This window comes from Betta splendens, chromosome 2 (genome assembly GCF_900634795.4).
Source record: "Betta splendens chromosome 2, fBetSpl5.4, whole genome shotgun sequence".
NCBI lineage: Eukaryota > Metazoa > Chordata > Actinopteri > Anabantiformes > Osphronemidae > Betta > Betta splendens.
In genome coordinates, this window is record NC_040882.2 from 9,926,190 (window position 1) to 9,944,463 (window position 18,274).

The 18,274-nt window shown below is 47.3% G+C and overlaps 1 protein-coding gene across 1 annotated transcript; it reads left to right on the top strand.

Moving 5' to 3' along the window:
* Positions 1–1,212: 1,212 nt before the first annotated feature.
* Positions 1,213–17,947, top strand: LOC114845378 (heparan-sulfate 6-O-sulfotransferase 3-B-like). Its single transcript, XM_029133302.3, has 2 exons — positions 1,213–2,249; positions 16,457–17,947. The coding sequence occupies exons 1-2, from the start codon at positions 1,708–1,710 to the stop codon at positions 17,217–17,219; spliced, it is 1,305 nt and encodes a 434-aa protein (XP_028989135.1). The 5' UTR covers positions 1,213–1,707; the 3' UTR covers positions 17,220–17,947.
* The last annotated feature ends 327 nt before the right edge of the window (positions 17,948–18,274 follow it).

Consider the following 18,274-nt stretch of genomic DNA (forward strand, 5'->3'; position numbering starts at 1 on the left):
GACCAGCAAGCTGCAAGTGGTGCCATTACTTTTTCCTGCGACTGGAAAGAAAAACCTGTGTGGGATGAAGGCTAAGTGACACACACACACACACACACACACACAAGCACACACACACACACACACACACACACACACACACACACACACACACACACACACACACACACACACACACACGAGGCAGGCGCATGCATTTCTCCCAGCACATGATGCCAGTTATTGACTTGACATGTTGGAGTCTGTCCATGGTGCTGAAACGACTCGCTGCACGCTCGACTGGGAATTTAACTCTTTCCTGTTGCATTAAAACCTCCGTCACCACGTTTTAGAGCTCACACTGTGCGGATGTGCTCACCAGGGCAGTGTAGACCTACAAACACACAATACATAACTACATCAAGAAAAGACCTGAGCCCTTCATCAGTAATCAAGTAATCAAGTTCATAAGTAAATAAAATTTAATTAAAATTACAGCCTACAAAACATGTGAATATATGGTTTTAGACCATATAATGTGACTCGTGCATATGAGCAACAAAAATGAATAAATGAATATTATTCTGAATAAACTAATATGCCATGAGAAATGCCTCCTGTTATTTCCACGCAGCTTTAAGTACCGATGCGTCTACTCTGTTACTGTAATTCTAGCGGTTTTGCAGCAGCAGTTGTTCTAGGCCACTCAAATTGCCAGTGTGTGTGTGATTAGAGATGTGGTTGCGTCACCGGCTCGGCAGCCGGGACAGATGACTGGCGCAGATGTAGAGTCAAAGAGCCCACAACTAAACCGGAAACGCATTCGTTTAGGCTTCAAAATAAATGCAACACAGAACGTGAGGTTGGTTGTAAAAGGTGATTGGGTTGATTGGATCACGGGTTGCAGATGAGATCCCGGTTTCTGAGTTGCATGACGGATTTATTCTTATTCTTACAGAATCTTCACATTAAAAACGCACTTAGCCCCAAACACAAACTTTCCACACACCATGGAAAAAGGAAAAATCAACGAACCACATTTACGCTAGAATAATGAATGAACATTACATTTAAGGTTTTTACAAGATAAACAGACTACACTTTACAAACTCCGACATTTCTTTCAACGCTGGACTGGGAACTAATCAATGGGAAGTAATTAATTATGGGTTCAGTAAAGCCCAGTGCTGTTTACCTTAAATGTTTTTGTTGATAATCGTAACTCTGTAAATTAAACTGTTATTTTAGATATATCCTTTAAAATCTAGTTCGGTCTAAATGTACTTCAGATCACATTTTAATTGTGTCGTTTTAACTTGAAACGGTTGGCCGGAAGTGGCTGCGTTAATCTTCCGGCGCTTGTCGCCGGGGCTCCGGTCCTGGCTCAGATACCGATCAGCACTTGGCTTTGGCAGGACAGCCGAGCCCGGGCGCTCCTCGTGCCGTTAAGTGTTGCTGGCGCTCGAGCTCATCCACCCTGACTGACGCACGCGAAACCCTCAACAGCTGCACCGTCCAGGGAACAAGTGCAGCGGAGGTGTCCTCGCGCGGGAGCAGGAGCAGCGCTGACCCCCCCAGGACACGCGCTCACCTGGTGGCGGGACTGTAACGAGCAGCTGCTCGCGGGCTGCCTGCGCGGGACGTGCAGGATGCGACGGGGGGAAGAGGAGAACGACTCGGACATCGCGGTACCGTTCGTGCCAGCGGCGTGATTCACAGTTCGCCACCATGGAGGAGAAGTTCAACAGGCTCATCTTCGTCCCCGTCGCCGCCGTGCTGTTCCTGATGATCGGGTACCAGTACGTGTGCCCCACGGACAGCAACACCTGCTACTTCAGAAGTGACGACAAAGGGCTTTTCCAGCGCTACTCGTCCCGGTTCGACTTAGTTTACACGGAACCGGACGGGGATGAGGAACTTCCATCCAAGATCACGTCCAAATTCAATTTCACCGAGCGGGACCTGGACAGGTACGTGGACTTCAACATCCGCGGGGAGGATGTGATGGTGTTCCTGCACATCCAGAAGACCGGCGGGACGACGTTCGGGCGGCACCTGGTCAAAAACATCCAGCTGGAGCAGCCGTGCGACTGCATGCCCGGCCAGAGGAAGTGCACCTGCCACCGGCCCGGCAGAGCCGAGTCGTGGCTCTTCTCCCGCTTCTCCACGGGCTGGAGCTGCGGGCTGCACGCGGACTGGACCGAGCTCACGAGCTGCGTCCCGGGGGTGATGAACAAGAAGAAGAGCGCCGGCAAAACGGAGAGCAAGAGGTGAGGCGCTACCTGCGGGACAGGTTCAGCCACTTCATTCACTCTGTCATTCGCAGCCTCGTGCCAGTTATTAATCCGCTTGATTCCTCTTCCTCATTCATGTTGTCATTCACTCACTCATTAACACCCTCTTATTTTCTTTATATGGAGTCACTCATTCATTTATTGGGTCTTTCACTGACTCACTCATTCATGAACTCATTCACTTAATTTGTCGTCCAGTACATGGACGACAAATCGCATTCACTCACTTCATATTGTAGTTACTAAAAACCATAAAACACATTCATTAATTCATTTATTCATCAATATGCAAGAAATATGTCACCTAAGTTACAAAACTCGTTTATTCTTTGATACAGTCACATAACTAAAAGGTTTTACACTCGATCGATCGATCACTCAATCACTCACTCACTCACTCACTCACTCGGGTTGCTATTAGCCAGGGGCTGTTTACGTACAGTAGCCATCCGTTTATTGATTCACTCGCTCACCGGCTCATTCAGCCATTCTAATCGATCCCGTCACCGTGCAGTCAGAGTGAGTGAGCAGGTGAGTGGATGAACGCACGAGTGACCGGCCAGTCGAACTAACGAGTGAATCAGCATATATGCTAATTAAAGCGAAGCTAATGAAGAAGCAGAGGCGTGTGTGAAAACTGAGCTCTAAAACGCACAGCGTCTGGACGGAACGAGGCGTTCACGGCCGTTCCCCAGTTTCCTAACAAGCGTCGACCCGGTGAGCGAACACGGCCGGGGGGGGCTCTGACGCTTTCAGGCCCGCTAGAGGAGCGGTAGGACGTAAAGCCTACGCCGGTTCCTCCGGGGGGGGGGGGGGGGGGGGGGGGGGTAAGTGTGTGTCCTCCCCAGCATGCGATGCGCTGCAGAGCTGGTGTTAACATGCACACCACATGGCGCGTCAACACCAGCAGCAGACGGTCCGTTTCAATTTCCTGTAATTACAGAACCAATGGAGCTAAGCTTAAGGGAGTAAATCACTTAAGAAGGGCAGGGTCCTTTGAGGTGTGCCGCCTGGTGCTGAAGCCAATTTGCCCCGGCGTCGATTCGCAGAGCAAATCTCCATATGTTACCGAGGGCGTTAAAGGGGCTCGACGAGGACCCGGGGCGCCTTCAGGAATCCTTTGAATCCATTTAGTGTCCTCCGTGGCAGCCATCAGACTTAATTTAACACTTTAAACTAGTTTTGGAGGGCCACCTCGGGGGCCGGAGCGGCGCCGCGGGTGAATCAACAACGCACCAGTCAACACTTGTCAGCGCGAAACCGCGTCGGCGCTCATTAACGTTAGCACTCTGATGTGTATAAGGTTGATTACAGGCAGGAGCCGAGACCGAGCCGGGGCCGTGAAGCGCATCTCCAGCTATTAAGTGTCAATTTTTCATGAGTGATTTTGACAGGGGAGGTGTTGATTGGCGGGTCGTGTTTCCGCCGGCGCAGCTAATGACTGCAGAATGAACCGATGCAGGTGTTGACTTACAGAACGGGGCCCGGCGCTGCTCGTCGCACCCGCAGACAACGCGCGGGGCAACGCGACACCGCACGGGGGTGATTTTGAGAAAGTACTCGGGGATAATGCGATACTGCATCGACCCCCCCCCAGCGCGGTGGAGTACACTCGCAGGCGGGCAGCTCCACGGGGGGGGTCAAAGGTCGCCTCGGCCTGTGAGCAGCTTTTAGGGACTCAAGGACAAATGCGCGCCTGCTTCGGCTAATGGCTCGGCGATTGATTGTCATCGCTTCCCTCTTCGTGTCACATTCACACTCCATCACGCATGACAAAAAATGCAGGACATGTCAATACACACGCACACACACACACACACGCGCGTATATATAAGATACTGTACATCATTTTGAAGAAATCTGCAGTGCATCATGAGTTACAGCTCATTCTATACCCACGACTCTATTGGAAGAGTGAGTCATTCAGCAGCCACATATCTGTCACACGAAGTTCTCATTTCCTGAGGATAATGTTTGGTTGATTTTCTGTCCACACGCCCCGAAGAAATAAATAAATAAATATCGGGCAGCCATCAGTTTGCACCGATCGGCCTGGAAACGGATGAACAGCTAAGTGAGGGCTCCTTGTCGTTTCGGATTATAACTGCTGAATAAAGACTTCAGCGTGCGTATTCTGCGCTCGGTGATGTGTTGCCACGAGGTTCCATGTCGCAGTTTTATCGGACCTGAAAGGCTCTTGTCCTGTCACTTCGGGCCATGTCGGCTCCCCGTGATGGAGCGTGACGCACGCGATGATGGCAGCACGGGGAACGGAGCAGGGCGTATCAGCCTGAGTCGTGTTACAGCACAGCTTAATACAATATTTAATGCTCCCCTGATCTATTCTTTAAGATCACTCTGCTCCAGTACATTAGTTTGTACTTTAGCCTTTATCCCTCTGTTTTAAACAGAGGTTAAGACAGGTTAAAGAGTATTATAGTTGTATTTTCCAGTATATGTACTTTATAATCTTTATTGCTTTGTACTCTACTAAGTACTGTACCTGAAGATCAGGAATAGTTTCTCATGTATCTGAACCAGTTTGATCCATCACTGATGAACAATGACTCTGGAATAAGATCACAGGAAGCTTAACATTTGCCTACAACTCATTGCATGTGGTTTGCAGAGATTGGCTAATCACAGGCCTCAGGTCTTCCATACAGTAAAATGAAGCATGACAGTAATGCAGCTGGTGCTTGAGTAAAATCTGCTACTTGTAACTACATTTTATACTAATACAACATTATGCTTCAGAGGAAAGGGCCTCATATACTCCGTAGTCAACATTCAGCTCAGGCTATTGTTGTAAATTTGGATTAAAACCACATAATGTCACATTTTCTAATATTTCCTTTAGTAGAAATATTCTAATGTTGCGAGATTCTCTGGCTTGTGTAGTAAGTGCTCGGGTGGCAGCGCAGAAATCTTCCCTTTTAGAGGTTTTTGAGTGAGGCCAATCGTTTCTGCGAGACTGAATTTGAACTGTAATTTGGTACCTAATTTTATTTTCATAACGAATATTACTTGAGGGGCTGGGCAGAGTTCAGGGCAGCTACATGTAGTAAATATGATGATGATGATGATGATAATGATGATGATGATGATGATGATGATGATGATGATGATGATGATGATGATGAGCAAAGAAATGTTCTATGGTTTTATGTAAATACTGAGAACTGAGAAAAACACTTATTTGGGCTAACTTTTTATTCAGAACCATTAGATTACTAGAAATAAAAAAATATACTAATATATAAAAGAAAAATTGTAGAAAAACATATGGAACCCTGATTTGTTTCCTGTATTCATTTAAGAAAGGTTAAAGTTTGGCCATGGCTCCACACACCTCTATTTTTAGTTTCCTCAGCGGAGCAGAAGCTTGACCTCAGGAAGCCTGAGCTTGTAATGGATTTGCAAACTGACAATGCAGTGGAACAGGTGATATTCTGCGAGTCCACTATGGTCAAGGCTGAAAAGAAAATGTTTGGGTTTGCCCTTTTCACAGTAGCAAGAGTTTCCTACAGAAATAATGGAAACAGCTGCAGCCAAACGCTCTGAACCCGCAACAAATAACGTGTGAGGTGAAACCGAGCTTCATACAGGAACAAGATATGATCAGCAAGCAGGAAACACATACAATTATCAGCCAAACGTCCTGTTTAGCTAAAAGCAAGTGAAGTAGTTTGAGTTATGCTTTCACACTGATGCAGAAGCAGAAGCGTGTCTCATTTCTCCGCGTCCTGGCCACTGATGAAATGTATGTATTTAGGTCACAGGGGTTGTTGTGAAACGAGGTGACAATTCCCTCAATGTACACGGAACGTACAGCTGATTTCCTCGATCTCCATCTCAGATATGTAAGAACATCTGTCCTCCGTTCGGACCAGTGCGTCAGTAACCAGCAACCACTTCCACCTGGGCTCGCCTTATTCCGCTGTAGCTCACGCAAAGGCGAACATTCTTGCACATTTGGTGTTTGTTGTCCTGCCGGTTTGTTCTGAATGCAGACGCGCCATCTGTCGGCTTCGTAGTCACCTTGAGTTCACCTCTCTCCTACACAACAACGCTGGCAAAATGCATGAAACACACAGCGTGGCGTCTCCAAAACACGGCTGCACTCTCTGAGTCTGAGAGGTGGGGATGTTTTGTAATCGAATCGCATTTTATGTGGGCTGTTGACTTATGAAAAGTTTCTTCAAAGTGGATTCGTGGATGAGAATAAAAACCAGAAGAGTAGGGAGAATGATCATTAATTAGCTCCTTGGTAACTAAAGGAGTTGGCATAGCAACCACTCTAGTGATGCTTTATAAGAATTAGGAGCCATCTTTGGTGAATCAGGGCAACTGGAACGCGCAGCAGCTCATGTTGAGGAATGGGTTCGGTCAAAATCTTCCCATACAATACTGAGTGTCACACTGAGACTTGGAATTCACCTCCTGCGGATTTATGCCCGTGGCATATGCTGCATTAACTCATCCGGCCTCCCATATGAATCGCCTCCTCGCTTCCAACGCCCGTACGTCACCTTGTAACGCGTGGCCATGTCAAGTAGCTTCTGATGGGCAGCCTGCTGCTCGCGGCCCCCCCGCGGGGCCTTCGCTCCCAGCAGCGCTCGCGTCACAGCGGGCGAGAGAGCCGCCACAAAGCCAGACGTCAACCCGTCACTGCAGCCGGACCCACGCTGGGCTGTCGGAGGGTGTGACCTTTTCACTGACCTCATTATTTCAGATTAGAGCAAAGAATACAGGCCAACGCACCGATCAGACTAATTAGACCAGTTCAATCCGGACACAGTTAAGTTGGTGCTAGCGATTAATTTGGCAGCACCACCATATTAGTAACGGTGATGGAATATATGCAGAGAAACTGACAGATGGACAGATTTATTTAGATAATATTAGCATATGTCATTATAAAGTTCTATAACTGCTAATAGCAAAATAAATGTACCCAGACCCACTTAGGCTAAAGAGCTACAGTAAAACTAGTGGGTAGGAGTCTTTAAATTTCTCACTTTAGGAGACACTTTGCGTTTGAGTCAAGCCCTGATTCGTCACTTCTGGTAGGTGGTAAAGCTTATGTACAGTACCTGACACTGGAGTGGTATTTATAGTACAGGGTGAGTGTACAGGTCTGTTGGGAGATCCTATGCTGCAGCCTGACATTGTGATGTAGGCTGATGAGGCATAAAAGTCTCTTCAGGTAGCATTTAGTCTCCGTCAGGACTTTCTCTGCTTACACAACCTGGATTTGACGCAGCCGACACATTTACCGAGCGCTCGCTAATGACGCGCAGACGTCAGATGCAGAAGTACGCGATGAACATGTTTCCTCACACTCATTTTACATGTCTCCAGCGCCCAGTCACCGGCATCCGGCGGAATTAAAAGTATGACCTTTTGCGTGACTTAGCATATGGTAATTTCTGCCACAGTCTGCTGGGCCTGTATCGCGGCAAGTGTGACCTTGATCACATGCCTCCCAGCAGAACGGTGATAATATTAGCAATTAGGGCCAACAGAGAGCTGAGTGACCTTTGAACTCCCTGCAGAGGGAGGCGCTCGAGTAGGGAAGTTGTGGTTTATGAAATATGGATGTTTGTACCAAGGTGACCCTCTAAAATTAACTTTACCCTCAGAGAGATGAGCTTTTTCACAAAACTTAAAAATCTTAAGAAAATATTTTTCCTTGGGAACGATTGCTAATGCTAATGCATTAGCTACTTAGCTACCATAGCAGCCAAACGGGAGAATGGTACTGATCATATTTTTTAAATTTAAGGTTTTTCTTACTAACATCAGTTTAAAAGGTCTATACTGTACACATCATCCTGCACGTATGATATCTATAAATAGAGTCTTTTAGCTTTTTAATATACATCTTTTAAGTCTCTATCACTTTAGATGTAAAAGTCCTCCTCTGGTAACAGATCCTTGACTTGTGTTTCACTTTTAATTAAGCCAAAAGAGCAGGTGTGCGGTTTTTTCAGTCTGTGCACGGCCGCGAATCCCATCATGAATTCATAATAATGTCAGCTACAGCGGCTTGTTCTGCTGCAGCGGAGGCTTCGGTTGTTATGTCTGCTGCTTGTGTTGACACACTTTTACAGTTCTTATGGTCTAATGGGAGGAATCTCAACCCGCCAGTAATTACCATAATAGAGACGAATGTAAACACATGTTTACACGGACAAATGACATTTGCCAGCAAAACTACACTTGTAAAGACATTTTGATGAAACCCCATAAGTTAAATGTCTTCTAAATATCTCTCATAGCTCTTTTGTGTGAGATAAACGAAATGAAACGTCCCGTAAAGTGTGAAGCACTCGGCGCTCACCCTTCATGACAGTGGGCAGCGTCTTGTATCCTGGCGAGAAATGTGAGATATTCAGAGGATTTTGGTAATCTCCACACTCCTCAGGGGGATTAGGGCCAGTCGAAGACAGGTTTTATTACACAGGGGAGGAGGAAGTGGGGGATTAATCCAGAAGTCTAGATTCCTACAGAAACCTGTCGACTGCTTTAAAGATTTCGTCTTTACAAAACAGCGAGTGTCAATTTGTTAAAAGAGAAAAACAAAAACCACACTCGAAGAACGTGTCTGCTTGACAGATCATTATGTGCGATCCATCGGAATCCCTGTTGGTTCCTCCTCGGTGCGGTTAGACGTCTTGTAGGGCGGACGGCGGAACGTTATTTTGATAATTATAGGAAAGGTTACACGCGGCGTATTGCTCACCACTCTCAAAGGCTCGGTGTCAGAGTGCTGCAGGAGAACACCGCGTTCGAACACTTGCTAAAAAGTGGATCGCTTTTCAGAAATTCCTCGGCAGCCTGTGTGGGTGGGGGCGACCTTTGCGGAGCACTGTCTCCAATTTATCCTTTCCACATCTACATGGACCTGGAGGAGCGGCTGACACCTTCACAAAGCTGCAAAGATTAAGATGTCAGGCAAAGGTTAAGGCTAAGACGCCAAAGCTGCGCACGCCAGGCTGTTGTGCGCGCGGATGCGAATGATAGTATGCGTGGGCGCGCGCTGAAAGCCGGGCGAACTCTGCACGAGTGCAGTTAGCGCACCTGAGACGCGGCCAAATTTGAATAAACACACGTGGGTCTGAGGCCTCATTTTGATGGTGCTGCAGTCTGTCGCCCACTTCTCAGCGGCCACATCTTCACACTCCCGCTCGTCCGGACGCCTCGCCTCCGTTCCCCCGTCTCCACGCCAGCGTCCCCGGGGCTTTTCCTTCTCTCGCCAAAAATAGCATCTCATATCTGCAACTCGGGAGGATCGCGGAGCAGCGGCGGGCCTCCTTGCTCATCATTTCCCCCCTCACGCGCTCTCCCTTCTCAATCTGCGCCCGCTCTACGGTATGATTGATTCACCTGATTGTGTGATTCATCAAGGCGCGTTACCTGCTGATGTTCCCTACAACTGGGTTAAGCTTCGGAGGGGAGAGTGCACCATTAGCGGATCATTTTGGACCCAAGGAGAGTGAATTGCGTGTGTGTGTGTGTGTGTGTGTGTGTGTGTGTGTGTGTGTGTGTGTGTGTGTGTGTGTGTGTGTGTGTGTGTGTGTGTGTGTGTGTGTGTTTGAGCACAGATGGCGACTGGGATCATTTCGCCTGTAATTGGCACACAAAGATTAAATTAGTCCGAGAGAGAGAGTGAGATGAGTGAAAATGGATCCCGCTTGACCTCTCACTCTGTGGAGGGTTGTGATGGGACTTGCTTAGTGTCTGTGCTGCCGGGCGACTTGATAACATCTATTTGAACTCGCTGCGGCGGGAACCTCCCCCTCTGACGCTTGCTTCTTATTTGTGTAATTGCCGCTCTCGTTTGCTTTTTTTGGAAATCGCGCGCCTCCGCTGTTTTTTATAGCTCTCCCCATTTGTCACTCCCGCTTCCCAGTAGTCATCCATTCAGCCACAGTGAAGTTAGTTAAGCTGACAGTTGAACCAGGCTCATATTTTATCTGCTTTGCCAAACGCGGTTTCCAAAGGCCGTATGTTCTCCCCGCTGACACGCTCATTCAACACTTCCCCTTTCGCTGCCTGTTTTAGCCACATTTAGTTTCATTCTCAGCCTCGCTCTGGAGTAAACGCATGAGCTAGGAGAAATTTTCTAGTTGCTGGGCTTGCTTTCGCACTTCACACGTTCATATTTGTTCCTTATTATCCTCCTGGACTTTACACATAATACAAACAGCGATAATTGATCTTTTTTCAGTCCCAAATAAGCACCTTGTCTGCAGCTTTACAGACATTGCTGGTATTATTATTATTATGCTTCATGTAGAAAGTGCTTTTTGGGCAATTTATGTTTTCTATAAAGAAAGTGTCCACTGGGAAACATTGGCAGCCGTTTAGTTCGGCTGAAAAGGCACCAACCTCGGTGGATCAACCAAGCTATGTAAAGACTTTAAAGCAAGTTTTGCCACTGTTGGTGTACTGGCCCCAATGCATATTACAACAAACCAAATACATTTTCCTGAGGGTCATGAACCCTGCGTGTGGGAAGCCAAGAGGCACGTGCCAAAAGGAACACATGGACCCACTCATGCAAAGTGTCTCCAGATACATTCACACAAGAATACTGAAACAGAAAAAGACTTTTTCAAGTTTTACCGTTGTTGACTGAGCATCTGACATCTTATGCATCCATGCAAACTTGGTTGACAGTTGGAACTTACAGTGCAGTAAGTTTTAGTCCAGAACCAGAACTAAGCCATGAGTATTACAACTGAAGCTGTAGAGCCGTAAACCTGGTATATAGTAAATAGTCCTAGTACTAATCTAGACTCAGACTTGTCCTGAAGGTGTCCACTGGCCTAGTGGGTCATTGTGTTACACAGGTTCTTTTTGTAGCAGTGCTACAATTGGCCACTTTGAAGATTGGAAAATACAACCCTCCAAATATTATTAATGCTAATAATGCAGCAAAAGGGCCCAAACCTGTCTCTGGTTCTATTGTTGTTATCATTGTAATCACTTGCTCGCTGCAGCAAATTCTCCAGTTCAGCTGTTTAAAGTTCTGACATGCTGGTATGTGAAAGGGGCTTGTGATGAAGTTTACTTGTCTCTGGCGTCTTCAGAGTAGAACGTCACTGCTGTTTAGTGACACTGAAAGAAGAACACAGGAAACACCGGGAGCGTTTGACCTTGAACAAGCGATATTATGCCACACATCCACCGTTTAAGCTGTGACTACATCCGGGAAAGCTCACTGAGCTCTTGTTTCTCAGCGGGTTCACTCTCTCTGTGACAAACAAGGCGTGACTCACCCAACAAAAGCACAGCAAACATTGTCACGAGCGAAGGGAGGCTTTTAAAAGTCATTTTTAGGGAGATAAAACTGAACCGTTGGAGGCGACGTGTGGCCGGAGGCCGTCCCGTCAGACAGTAATTCCCTTCTGGAGCCAGTGGTTAGGGGCGTCCCTTGTGTGCACAGAAACACCTTTAAAATGGATTCGCTCCAACTGTGTGAGTTATCAACACCCTGACTTCAGTGTGAAATCGATGTGCAGCCCTGTGCTTGTTTTCAAAGTCACTTCTTCTCCCAACTTGGCAGATAGAAATGGTTCGGAAAGTGATAGTTCATTGACGCTGCTCAGTGGACCAAGAGGAGGTTGAGTCGGAGCACTGAAATCATTCGCCATAAATTTCTCCACTAAAGCAAAAATGATGTGGACGATGAAATCCAGATGCTTTTCCTTCAACGGGCTGCTTCCACGGCAGCATAAATAGTTCCCATCAAGGCTTTTATCACGAGACTGACGATGTCCTTGATGGCAGTGAGTGAATTAACAAGGCAGATATTGATCTCGGTGCTGTGAGTTTCCTCTGTAGCTTTTTGATGGTGATTTAGAGCACGAGGGAGGGACAATTGGGGAGGGGGGAGGCAGACGGGGCCGATCAATGTGTGTTCGCAGGTTCGCTGTGTGGGAAAGGTGACAGGCAGGCGAGAAGGGCAGGAATCGATCTGCGGCCAAACGCGACAAGCTGATTTAACTTTGAGGGACATCCGCGCGTGATCGCCCACAGGAAGCCGTGTGTGTTTAGTCAAAACATTCGATCTTTGACTCAGTCAGCGCAACGGAAAATGTTGAGCATGTCCCCACTTTGTCCTGTTCCGGCGCGAAGGACCGGAAAGCGGTTCAGCGCGTTGGCACAGGGTTCGACGGCGCATGACCGACGATGTTTGAGGGCGAGACGCAGTAGATGGAAACCTCTTTCGAAAGTGCAGAAATTTCACAAGAACAGCAAGATACTGTCGACTGCTAAACTACGTAAACCAAACCAAACCGCATCCTTATCATGTCCTTACAGCTACAGCACAAAGTCTAATGCACCAAATAAAGGAAGTCCTTCTTTCAGCTATTTGATTATGAGCTGCCTTGTTTTTTAGTGCAGGGCAGAATAGAGGGGGAATGATGCAGTTTACCTTCAGCAACCTCCTACAGCTCTGAAGCAGGAGAAAGGACCTGCCATCGTAGCTTATCATGGTTTTATAGCTTTGCATAAAACTACGCCCTAAAAAATAAACCGGGGGAGTTTAGGGGAGGGAGCCACCACCTTTTGTTTCTGCAGTCATCACATAGTCCAGTGACTGCTGTGATTCCGTGCGGTGATAGAAAAGAGTCTGTAATTTGTCATTTTCTTGCCTTGCACTTTTCCAGGGCAAAGCACGACTTTTGGCTTCTGAGACGAGTCTAAGACGCATCCCAGAACGCCAGCGCTACCTCATCCCACCCGAATGTTCCTCCGCTCCCACCTGTACACGACGCACACAAACCCGGCGCGACTGCCGCGTGACAAATAAACATCTCAACGATTTAATCCAGGAACAGGTGTCAAAATGTGAAATGTAATGCAGTGGTGCACAGCCGCCAAACCTCCGGCGTGTCACTTTCTGTGGTCAGACGCGCTGTGTTTTAACGCAGCACGATTGATGACATCGCTCGCCTCATTTACATGTTTCTTCTTTGGTTGTCAGACTTTGGAAATAATAGGAAATTCATAAACTAGACTCAGCAAACTGTTACTAACGCACTGACAGGACAGCAATGCTGTTGAATAAGTAGTACGTACTTAAAAACCCAAGACATTTCATTTCCCATGAGTGAAATATTTCCATTAAGGCACTTTTAGCTTTTAGTGCCAACTGTAACTTCTGAGCGCCTCCTACTGGAGAACTGGGCTCAGTTTCTTCTTTAACCACTGCTATCAGGTGTCTCTTCCAAGTGACACAATGCTTCCTGCAAGAAAAAACCCTCTGCCACATCAAGCGACTGGTAATTGTTCTTGACCTTCATAGTCTGACCCTGTTCCTGTCCCTGGCAAACGTAAGAGGAGAGCTCTGACATTTGCAGCCCTCTGTCAATAGGTTACGATGAAAGCGCAGACGCAGGAAGGCGGGGTTGCATGAACGCGTATCGATCTGCTCGTCTCGCTGTGGGCCGTTGCAGACAGACGATAGGCACAGGAGGTGGAAAAGACAGCGCTGTTTTCCAGGAAGTTTATGATGCACTCGCGAGTGTCCATCCATCTCGCGCTGTCCGTTGAACCCGCCGATGATGGCGGGTAATTCACTTAGCTCCCTCCGTGGATGGCCATTATCTCTGGGTGGTGAGCCTGTCCGACGGGCCGCTCGCTTGCTCAAGCGTGCCGCACATCACGGCTGATTAATACCTGCCGTCTGGCAACGACTGCCCCGATGCGGTCCTCCTTTGCCCGGACGGAGCAACGCAACTCACAGTTCACCAGGTTTCTCGGTCTGCAGAGGTGTTTTGATCTGAAGGGCAAGAGTTTAGCAGATAAGGCGGGTAAAGGTCACGTAACGACCCGAGCGAGAGCAAGGGGGGCAGAGCCAGAAGATGACAGACGTTACTGGGAGCTGCAGGATAAGTGTTGGTGAGGTGGCAAAGTCATCGAGCCTCACCAGCTACAGTGGTGATATGAAGCAAGCAAACTGTGGCTGCTTTTAGCAGCTAAAGAAACTAAATAAATGAGCTGAAAGGCTTAACAGTTTTAGTGTTGTAACAAACAGAGGTCTGTGTGGTGGGTTCCGGGTTTATTGATAAAAACTGTGACCGGGTGTGAGGATTTCAGCAAGTGCAATGTTCCAGTATGTGTCCTGGCAATGTGGTTGTCAACACCAATAGGCCAAACTTCCCCTCACCTACTCACACATTGTGATGGTGCGATCACACCATCACACATGTGCAAACACTCGCTCAGGTGTGCCGCTGGGATATTTTGCACACAACAAAAGGCACACACACACACACACACACACACACACACACACGCACACACACACGCACACACACACACACACACACACACACACACACACACACACACACACACACACACACACACACACACACACACACACACACACACACACAGGGAAGTGGATTCGGGAGCCTATCCACCTGATCGTTCTGTTCGGCCGAGGAGAGAAAGTCAACCGGAAAATCGGCTGTACATCATGATATTTATAAGACTGTGTAGGTAAAAGACGTGCATCATGTATTGAAAAGTCACCGTTTATGTAATAGGGTTTTAAGCCAAGTCTCCAGTGTCCAGTAAAATGTCCTTGAATCTGAATTCTTTATTTAGCTGTTCGCTGAAAGCTTCCACAAAGTAAACTGCAGCTCTGTGCAATGAAAGAAGTAAAACGTTCCGCTTTTCATTTAGGCTTTAGATTTGTTTTGACACTGTAAGGTCACAGTGATCTCTGAACACAAGACGAACGTTTTCAATTTCCCCTTTTATCTGTGCTGTTTACCTTTTGAAAAACTTTTTTGAAAACTGGCTGAAATTCTCCTGGCGCTGACTCCTGCAGTCACGCCGGTCATCGCTGAACTCAATAGATAAGAGCTGAAAGATGTGTTTGTTGGTTGAAAGGTTTGCGCGCGTCTGGGTTACGGAAAGTTTTTGAAGCGCTGTTTGTGGCACATCAGAGCGATCCACGGACACGAAAGGTGCGGGAGAGGGGGAAAAAAAGTCATTACAGGCGGCAGGCAGGAGCAAATTGGTGTGACAACAACAAAAATAATCTGCAGGATATTAAATGCCATACATGCTTGGTTTGCATTGCGTTGCTGTCATTATTCTCTAACAGCTCAGATGGACGCGATGATGTTTTTCATTTAAACCCTAATCACACTTTCAGTGTGCTGTGGCGTTTCTTCCTGCTCAGATTTCTTTTTTTAACTACAGCAGGATATGAGATACTATATGTGATGTACAGTTTCGTTCTCCTCCACTGTGCTGGAAATGTGATCGCGGTGTTTTCCCAGACAGTTTCAACCGTTGTATCGCTCACTGCGTGAAATGAAAAAAGAAAAACACGATACTGCACTGTTATAGAAATTCAGCTTATGCTTGTTACAAATGGACAAACTAACCAACTAGAGGATGCAGATTCTAAATGCAGTGGTAGCACTGCCCTGTTTTTTGCCATTGCTGCAGCGTTTTCCTTTCATTTTTGCTGTAGACCTAATCAAATAGAACAGGGTCTTTCAAAGTGAAATTTAGGTTTTCTTCTGATTCCTTTTGAACTTCATAAAGCACATTCAAACTACTGTGACATGGTAAATATGTAGCAATATGTAGCAGCCCGAGGAAATTAAGTTCTCTTACACAGGATTCTATTTTAATATCTGGGTCTATATTATACCGTAACATTAAGCTCATTAAAGATGTTGAGGGAACAGTTTTGGTCCATTGTCCAGTGTTATACTGGCGCTAAGGGTTAGCATTAGCATGGGTGTAAAACAACATCTGTATCTGATGGCCTCAAGTTGAGGATAGGTGGTAGAAGTGTGACCTGTAGGAACATCTGAGGAATTATTTGATGTTTGGGAAAATTCATTCTTTGCAAGCCGATACACCCTTCAGGTACAGGCAGTATGTTTAAGGCAATGTTAGCTTGGGTTAGCATTAAAATTATAATTGAAAAAAGTTGCTACAGTACATCTGTTTGTGCCATCTACATGTAATATATGGTAAATGGTAGCTGTAGCTAGACAGATTAGCAAACACTTGTTCAACCATCTAAGTTGAACATCATCCCCAAAAGGCCATTCTGGGCAACGAACACACATCTTTGATCTTACATAAAGGCCACAACTCTGACATTCTTCTGTCTTTGCCTGTCCCTGTAGGAACTTCTATTACATCACCATGCTACGCGACCCCGTGTCACGCTACCTCAGCGAGTGGAAGCATGTGCAGCGTGGGGCCACTTGGAAAACAGCCCTGCACATGTGCGATGGCCGCCCGCCCACTCAGGACGAGCTCCCTGCCTGCTACACTGGCGAGGACTGGACAGGTGTGCCTCTGGCAGACTTCATGAACTGCCCGTCCAACCTCGCCAACAACCGCCAGGTCCGCATGCTGGCCGACCTCAGCCTGGTGGGCTGCTACAACATGTCCTCCATGAGCGAGCTGGAGCGCGGCCGCATGCTCCTCGCCAGCGCCAAGACCAACCTGCGCAACATGGCCTTCTACGGCCTGACGGAGTTCCAGCGCAAGACGCAGTACCTGTTCGAGCGGACGTTCGGCCTGCGCTTCATCCGGGCCTTCACGCAGATCAACAGCACGCGCGCGGCGAGCGTGGGGATCACGGAGAAGGTGCGGTGGCGCATCGAGGGGCTGAACGCCCTCGACGTGGAGCTGTACGAGTACGCCAAGGAGCTGTTCCTCCGCCGCTACCAGTACAACCGGCAGAAGCAGCACCAGGAGGAGCGGCTGAGGCGGAGGCAGGAGAGGCAGCAGAGGCAGCGCATGCACAGGACCTATTTGGCTGAGCTGTGGCGACTGGGAGTAGGAGGAGGGGAGGAGGAGGACGAGGACGAGGAGGAGGTCAAGGTGCTAGAGGTGGTAGCCACCACAGAGGACTACAGCAGTCAGGTGGTGCGGTGGTGAGAACGATGGGAACTCCTAACACCAGTGCACTGATTGCCGTCGGTCGGATTCATTGTGCTTTACTCTCCTCCCCCGTTTCCCTCCGTCTCACCTCTACTGTGAAACTGCCAAAACCTCCTGCCCTCATCGCGCTTCGCCGGACTGCCGAATGGTGTCTTAATATTTATGATGGATGTATTTGGCAACATAAACATTTTGTATTTTTTCTTTCTTATGGCTAACTCTGGCACTGCAGTTGTGAAATGCATTTATTTAATCTATAGCAAGTGCTTTGAATGTTCTCAAAGCAGCGAACACGTTCCTCAAATCGTGCAAAGAAAGAGTAGAGCTGAAAAAAAAATGACATGTCTCATAAAGAAGGACAATTTTAGCATATTTTCCAAAAGCTGAATGACTCGAAGGATCCTCTGTGTCATGTCTGTGATCTAGCGCCGTGTTGATCAGTGAAATCTTGTAGTTACTCTGTGGTGTTTGGCTTCATAAGAATAACAAAGCACAAAATTGGCAATAGTCTGCAGTGTGTTTTTCTTTCTGACTGATTAAGCTGCAGTATACGAAAACAATCAAGGCAATTTCTTGCGGGAATTGTGTTCAATAAAAATATGCAGCATCCAGTGATGTAAATTTGTCCCTGACGGACTCTCTCTGGTGCACATGTGTACATGCACGTGTCCTTGCCTTGCTCCTTTTTTTCACAGCATGTTCTCACCATAAAAATCTGAAATCTTTATGCGGTGTGCCAACTTCTTCCATATCCGTGCACATGCAGACACACAGACGTACATCGGTGGGGCTTTTCGTTTTTGTTCCCGGGGACGAGAGAGGAAAGACAGGCTGTCAGAGCCGGCTTCGGCGCTCTTACATCACAGAGACAGGACATTGGTATTTCCACCATTAGGACATTGATCACAGGCTCTTTGCTTCCAGATTGATCATTTAAAGTTCAATTGACCATGACTCTGGCGGAGCAGAAAATAGAAGGAACCCAGCGGCTTGTTGAATGCCTTTTCCTCCATAATCTGACAAACAGCTCAACTGGCATTTCCATTTTCCCT